This window comes from Maniola jurtina, chromosome 16 (assembly GCF_905333055.1).
Source record: "Maniola jurtina chromosome 16, ilManJurt1.1, whole genome shotgun sequence".
In the NCBI taxonomy this organism is placed as follows: Eukaryota; Metazoa; Arthropoda; class Insecta; order Lepidoptera; family Nymphalidae; genus Maniola; species Maniola jurtina.
Window position 1 is genome coordinate 13,984,282 of NC_060044.1, and position 7,431 is coordinate 13,991,712.

Sequence of the window (7,431 nt, forward strand, 5' to 3'; positions counted from 1 at the left end):
AGGGTCCCGTTGCCGTCGGTACGGAACTCCAACAAAATGATAGAAGGCAAACTTAGAATATTAAAATATAATATTATTGAACAGTTGATCACACTTCAGAGACGGGTGTGGAAAGAAATTAGGTACTTCATTGCCCCTCACGTGGGAGGACCGGATTAACAAAATTAATCCTGGGAGTGCAGCGTGTATTGAAACGTAATGAAAGAAACGAACAGCAGCGCCATTCGATCACCTAGCGGCAGACATACGGAACTAATTTGTCAAAATAGGATATAATACGACCAAATACGGTGATCCTTCGTAACATTTGCGCACTCGGATGCCTCTTTCTTCCTTATGTGCCGTGGCAATTAGCCGAACGAAACGGCGCTATAAATGTTTTGCTCTCTCGTGACACTTTTATATTTCATCATTCGACTACCGCGAGGCTACGTCGCTAATTTCGTGTCGTTTTGTGAAGAGAAGAAAATCGTGGAAATCTTGTGATTGAACGCTCGTGGCTCGAGGCGTGCGAAACATGCGTTGCGCGCCTGGCCCCCGGTGAGCGCGGCGCGGCGCCATGGCGGAGGCGGAGGCGGCGGCGGCGCCCGGCGCCATCGTGAAGGAGGGCTGGCTGCTGAAGCGCGGCGAGCACATCCGCAACTGGCGCGACCGCTACTTCATCCTGTTCGACAACGGCGACCTGGTGGGCTTCAAGGCGCAGCCCGAGCGCCGCAACTACCGCGACCCGCTCAACAAGTTCACGGTGCGCGACTGCCAGATCATGGCCGTGGACAAGCCGCGGCCCTACGTGTTCACCATCCGCGGCCTGCAGTGGACCACCGTCATCGAGCGCAACTTCGCCGTCGACACCGAGAAGGAGCGGTGAGTGTCGGTCGAGTCGGCGTGCTCCTAGTTGCCACAAGTGCAGCTCGATCCAGCCGCATGCCTCGCATACTGACCAGTGAACACCCCCTTTGAAACACGATGAACCAAATAACTGTCTGAGAGGCGGGAAGTCCTCCCTAGGCTTAGAGAAGAAGCTTCTTAAAATCATTACCAAACATTAGCGCGCACAGCATTCAGCTCCGGGGGTTAGCGAGCCAATCAACCCAGTCATTCATTAGTTTTATTTGTTTACTAGATAACGTCCGTGCATCCATATGGATTTAGGTTTTTAAATTCCCATGGAAACTCTTTGATTTTCCAGGATAAAAATTAGCCTATATCCTTCCCTATGATGCGAGCTATTTCTTAATTTCTTAATTAATTATACTTACTGTTTTGATGGAAATCACAGGCTTTGGACTTGTATAAAAATAAATAAAAAATCTGTTGTAGAATGTACAGGTAAAGCCCTTTCATGTGATACCCTACTTGATATTGTTATCCTAGAAAATTTAAAATACTAATTCTTTAGTTCATGAACACATTTTAATATTTGATGTAACCACAAATTCACAGTTTTGGGATTTTTCCTTTACCTGTGCCATGAGATCTACCTACTGCTGAAGTTCATGATTCCAGGTCAACGGGAATGGGAACTAGCCCTTAGGTTGCAAACTTGTAAACAAAAGGTTTTCTTGACAGACATAACAGACAGAACAAAGTGATCATGTAAGGGGTTCCTTTTTTCCTTTTGAGGTATGGAACCCTAAAAAGGATTTGATGTTTTTAAAAAGGATGCTAGATCCTTTTTTAAGGAGCTATCCTGGTCTCACAAAGTCCACGGTGCCTGTTCTACCCCACATACCCAGTTTTAACTATTCAATGAGGTAACAGCATTAGGTTTCTAGGCGCCTTGTCTCTTTACAGTGGTTTAGATGATATTTTTATATTTAGGTGCTTAATTCAATTTTTTTAAAGTCAGTCTGGAAAGCTGCGTAGTAGTGGACATACGTGTGTTGAAGTGAGGCGGGTGTGCAGGGAGGAGTGGGTGGCCGCCATCCGCTACGTGGCGGCGCAGTTGAGCGCGGCGGGCGCGGCGGGCGGCGCGGGCGAGGCGCCGGCGCCCTTCGCCAGCATCGCGGACGGCGACGACGGCGACATCGCGCAGCTCGGCACCAGCTTCCGCGACCCGCGCCGCATCGTGAGTGGCGTTGTCTTATCCTGCCTCTGATAGCCTGTTGTCCAATAGATACTTGACTGGCTTCATGTACTCGTAGCTTGACTTGGCAGGCACTGTCTGTGTGTTTGTAGTTGAGGAAGGAAAACTTTCCTACATTCTCTTCTGGAATTCCTTTCTGTAATTCCCACAGTGATATCATAAATAAGCTATCATTTTCCTCGTTGTGGCTTATTTTATACTAGCTGATGCTCGCAGCTTCGCCCGCGTGGATTTAGGCTCTGAAATCCCGTGGGAACTTTTGATTTCCCAGGACAAAAGTAGACTATCCGTAATAGCCCGTCCCGGGGATGCAACGTGTTTCTGTACCACGTAAAAACATTAAAACGGATGATCCTTTAAAAATCCTGAGGGATCACCAGGATTTAGGAATTTAGGAATGCAATTCCTTACATCATCAGGGTTGAGGAGTTGGGTCCTCGAAGTCAACAACAAAGTCTTTACTTGTACAGATACCTTCAATATCAATCAATTTAAAACCGACAGTATCTAAACCCCATCAGTATTGATGGTGAGGTCCCCTGCAGCATCAGGATTGAGGAGTTGGAATCCAATTTTTTTATGAAACAATGTCACGAATTTCCTCTATCGATTAAAAAAATAATAAACAAATTGGTTCAGAAATCTCGGAGATTTCGGTGTACATAGGTAGAAAAACACAACTCCCTTTTTGAAAGTCCGTTAAAAAAGTAGCCTATGTTACACCCTGGTCAATTCTCTACTTGTTTGTGAAAATCCCATCAAAATCGGTTTTATTTTATTTATTAGTATAGATTTTCAGAGAGCAAAACTACACTCACACAGTTTCACGGGTTGCTTATTGGAATTACCCGCCTTGTATTATATCCTCAAACCTTGTTACATAGGACTCCTGTATCAATCATTACATATATATATAGTATATATATGTGTAATTATAGGAAATATTAATCCATTTAATGGTAGGAATGTTTCATGGAGTTTGCTGAACTTTCTTGGTATGTTAATGTGAGATGACTTAAGAAATAAGCATTAGTGAGTCCTTTGGTGGATAAGTATTTGATTTGAGAGAAAACTCACCCTTGCATATAAATTTTGCAAAAAAATAATCAGATTTCTAGCGAAATATGAATGCTTTTACGGCGAACGCGAGGATCGCTTAAAAAGGCGTTGATGTCAGAATTAGGACCTTTTACACTAAGCAGCTATACAAAAAGAGACATGTTGATTTGTTCAAGCTCCTATACCAAAAAGAGGGGTGTTATAAATTTGACATATGTATCTCTGTGTTTGTGTATCTGTCTGTGGCATTGTAGCTCCTAAATGAATGAACCGATTTTGATTTAGTTTTTTTAATCGTCTTCGAAAAAAGGAGGACGTTCACAATTTGTCGGAATCTTTTTTTTTAATGTATGTCCCCGAATACTCAAAGATGCCTGCACTGATTTTGAATTTTTTTTTTTTTTGTTTGAAAGGGTATACTGTGCAGGTGGTCCCATATAAATTTGGTGAAGATCTGATGAATATCTTCGGAGATGGAGAACAGAACTCCTCAATGGATAAGAGCAAATTGCTCGCGATCAGTGTAATAGCTTAGTAAACAGTATGGGTTTTTGAAGTCGGTTTTATTTTTCTTTTGAAATTTTTTTGCTTGAAAGGTGGCTTGGTTGAGTGTTCTTAGCTATAATCTTAAATCTGGTCAGCCAGTGTTTTTTAACCCCCCACCCAAAAAGAGGGGTGTTATAAGTTTGTGGCATCGTAGCTTCTAAACTAATGAACCAATTTTAATATAGTTTTTTTTGTTTGAAAGGTGGCTTGATCGAGAGTGTTCTTAGCTATAATCCAAGAAAATCGGTTCAGCCGTTTGAAAGTTATCAGCTCTTTTCTAGTTACTGTAACCTTCACTTGTCGGGGGTGTTATAAATTTTTATTAATTTACACTTGTTAGACCAGTCAATACTATCCCACCAAAACATATTATTATTGTCCAGCCAAATTTTAATAAGGATAAATTGTTATAAAGCCACTGGCATGGTAGTGTGTAATGTGCATATATTACACAAACCATTTCAAGATAGAAAGTTAAAAAGAGTAATAAAATAAAAATTTAACTAAAAATTTAAAAAATCTTGGGCACAAAAACTTCTAAAAAGTAAAAATATAATAAGCAAATAAGCATGTATTAGCCCTTTTAAGTTGAATATAAATAGTAAAGCTCATATCCAAGCGCTTGTTGCGTCGGGGGACTGCTTCAGATAACAGAAACTATTCTTTGTACAACTGATGACTTTTATAGCTTTAGCAGTCACCTGACGCGACGAGCGCTTGGACCTTTACTATTTTATATTAAACTGAAAGGCCCAAAACATAGTTAGTTATTATTTTTGTAGCAGAAGTTTTGTGTAGGGGGTTACGGGCCATGTGTGAGTGGGAGCGACATTGACGTGGGATGTGTTGCAGACGCTGGAGAAGTTCGAGTTCGTGAAGGTGCTGGGCAAGGGCACGTTCGGCAAGGTGGTGCTGTCGCGCGAGAAGGGCACGGGCAAGCTGTACGCCATGAAGATCCTCAAGAAGAACCTCATCATCCAGAAGGACGAGGTGGCGCACACCATCACCGAGAACCACGTGCTGAAGAAGGCCAAGCACCCGTTCCTGACGGCGCTGCGCTACTCGTTCCAGACGGCGGACCGCGTGTGCTTCGTGATGGAGTACGCCAACGGCGGCGAGCTGTTCTTCCACCTGTCGCGCGTGCGCAGCTTCAGCGAGGAGCGCACGCGCTTCTACGGCGCCGAGATCGTGTCGGCGCTGGGCTACCTGCACGCCGAGGGCATCATCTACCGCGACGTCAAGCTGGAGAACCTGCTGCTGGACAAGGACGGCCACATCAAGATCGCGGACTTCGGCCTGTGCAAGGTCAACATCACCTACGGCCGCACCACCAAGACGTTCTGCGGCACGCCCGAGTACCTGGCGCCCGAGGTGCTGGAGGACACGGACTACGGGCCCGCCGTGGACTGGTGGGGCACGGGCGTCGTGCTGTACGAGATGGTGTGCGGCCGCCTGCCCTTCTACAACCGCGACCACGACGTGCTGTTCGCGCTCATCGTGGAGGAGGAGGTGCGCTTCCCGCGCGCGCTGTCGGCGCCGTGCCGCGCGCTGCTGGCCGCGCTGCTGTGCAAGGAGCCCGCGCGCCGCCTGGGCGCGGGGCCCGACGACGCGCAGGAAATCATGCAGCACCCCTTCTTCGCGGCCATCAACTGGGCCGACCTGCTGGCCAAGAAGATCCCGCCGCCCTTCAAGCCGCAGGTGGACTCGGACACCGACACGCGCTACTTCGACTCCGAGTTCACGGGCGAGTCGGTGGAGCTCACGCCGCCCGACAGCGACGCCGGCCTGGCGCGCATCCAGGAGGAGCACTTCCCGCAGTTCAGCTACCAGGTACCGCCCTTCCCCCTCCTCCCCTCGCGCCGCAGGTGACGGGACTCGCAGTTCACGGGCGAGTCGGTGGAGCTCACGCCGCCCGACAGCGACGCCGGCCTGGCGCGCATCCAGGAGGAGCACTTCCCGCAGTTCAGCTACCAGGTACCGCCCTTCCCCCTCCTCCCCTCGCGCCGCAGGTGACGAGACTCGCAGTTCACGGGCGAGTCGGTGGAGCTCACGCCGCCCGACAGCGACGCCGGCCTGGCGCGCATCCAGGAGGAGCACTTCCCGCAGTTCAGCTACCAGGTACCGCCCTTCCCCCTCCTCCCCTCGCGCCGCAGGTGACGGGACTCGCAGTTCACGGGCGAGTCGGTGGAGCTCACGCCGCCCGACAGCGACGCCGGCCTGGCGCGCATCCAGGAGGAGCACTTCCCGCAGTTCAGCTACCAGGTACCGCCCTTCCCCCTCCTCCCCTCGCGCCGCAGGTGACGGGACTCGCAGTTCACGGGCGAGTCGGTGGAGCTCACGCCGCCCGACAGCGACGCCGGCCTGGCGCGCATCCAGGAGGAGCACTTCCCGCAGTTCAGCTACCAGGTACCGCCCTTCCCCCTCCTCCCCTCGCGCCGCAGGTGACGGGACTCGCAGTTCACGGGCGAGTCGGTGGAGCTCACGCCGCCCGACAGCGACGCCGGCCTGGCGCGCATCCAGGAGGAGCACTTCCCGCAGTTCAGCTACCAGGTACCGCCCTTCCCCCTCCTCCCCTCGCGCCGCAGGTGACGGGACTCGCAGTTCACGGGCGAGTCGGTGGAGCTCACGCCGCCCGACAGCGACGCCGGCCTGGCGCGCATCCAGGAGGAGCACTTCCCGCAGTTCAGCTACCAGGTACCGCCCTTCCCCCTCCTCCCCTCGCGCCGCAGGTGACGGGACTCGCAGTTCACGGGCGAGTCGGTGGAGCTCACGCCGCCCGACAGCGACGCCGGCCTGGCGCGCATCCAGGAGGAGCACTTCCCGCAGTTCAGCTACCAGGTACCGCCCTTCCCCCTCCTCCCCTCGCGCTGCAGGTGACGGGACTCGCAGTTCACGGGCGAGTCGGTGGAGCTCACGCCGCCCGACAGCGACGCCGGCCTGGCGCGCATCCAGGAGGAGCACTTCCCGCAGTTCAGCTACCAGGTACCGCCCTTCCCCCTCCTCCCCTCGCGCCGCAGGTGACGGGACTCGCAGTTCACGGGCGAGTCGGTGGAGCTCACGCCGCCCGACAGCGACGCCGGCCTGGCGCGCATCCAGGAGGAGCACTTCCCGCAGTTCAGCTACCAGGTACCGCCCTTCCCCCTCCTCCCCTCGCGCTGCAGGTGACGGGACTCGCAGTTCACGGGCGAGTCGGTGGAGCTCACGCCGCCCGACAGCGACGCCGGCCTGGCGCGCATCCAGGAGGAGCACTTCCCGCAGTTCAGCTACCAGGTACCGCCCTTCCCCCTCCTCCCCTCGCGCCGCAGGTGACGGGACTCGCAGTTCACGGGCGAGTCGGTGGAGCTCACGCCGCCCGACAGCGACGCCGGCCTGGCGCGCATCCAGGAGGAGCACTTCCCGCAGTTCAGCTACCAGGTACCGCCCTTCCCCCTCCTCCCCTCGCGCTGCAGGTGACGGGACTCGCAGTTCACGGGCGAGTCGGTGGAGCTCACGCCGCCCGACAGCGACGCCGGCCTGGCGCGCATCCAGGAGGAGCACTTCCCGCAGTTCAGCTACCAGGTACCGCCCTTCCCCCTCCTCCCCTCGCGCCGCAGGTGACGGGACTCGCAGTTCACGGGCGAGTCGGTGGAGCTCACGCCGCCCGACAGCGACGCCGGCCTGGCGCGCATCCAGGAGGAGCACTTCCCGCAGTTCAGCTACCAGGTACCGCCCTTCCCCCTCCTCCCCTCGCGCCGCAGGTG

At 52.7% G+C, this 7,431-nt stretch overlaps 1 protein-coding gene across 1 annotated transcript; it reads left to right on the top strand.

Annotated features, from left to right (window-relative positions):
* The first annotated feature begins 243 nt into the window (after nucleotides 1–243).
* LOC123872999 (RAC serine/threonine-protein kinase) lies at nucleotides 244–5,688 on the top strand. Its single transcript, XM_045917641.1, has 3 exons — nucleotides 244–864; nucleotides 1,906–2,068; nucleotides 4,544–5,688. The coding sequence occupies exons 1-3, from the start codon at nucleotides 560–562 to the stop codon at nucleotides 5,558–5,560; spliced, it is 1,485 nt and encodes a 494-aa protein (XP_045773597.1). The 5' UTR covers nucleotides 244–559; the 3' UTR covers nucleotides 5,561–5,688.
* The last annotated feature ends 1,743 nt before the right edge of the window (nucleotides 5,689–7,431 follow it).

Coding starts and splice junctions, on each gene's coding strand:
- LOC123872999 (XM_045917641.1), top strand. CDS start 560: ATGGCGGAGGCGGAGGCGGCGGCGGCGCCCGGCGCCATCGTGAAGGAG. Junction 865..1,905: donor GTCGACACCGAGAAGGAGCG/GTGAGTGTCGGT, acceptor GCGGGTGTGCAG/GGAGGAGTGGGTGGCCGCCA. Junction 2,069..4,543: donor TCCGCGACCCGCGCCGCATC/GTGAGTGGCGTT, acceptor GATGTGTTGCAG/ACGCTGGAGAAGTTCGAGTT.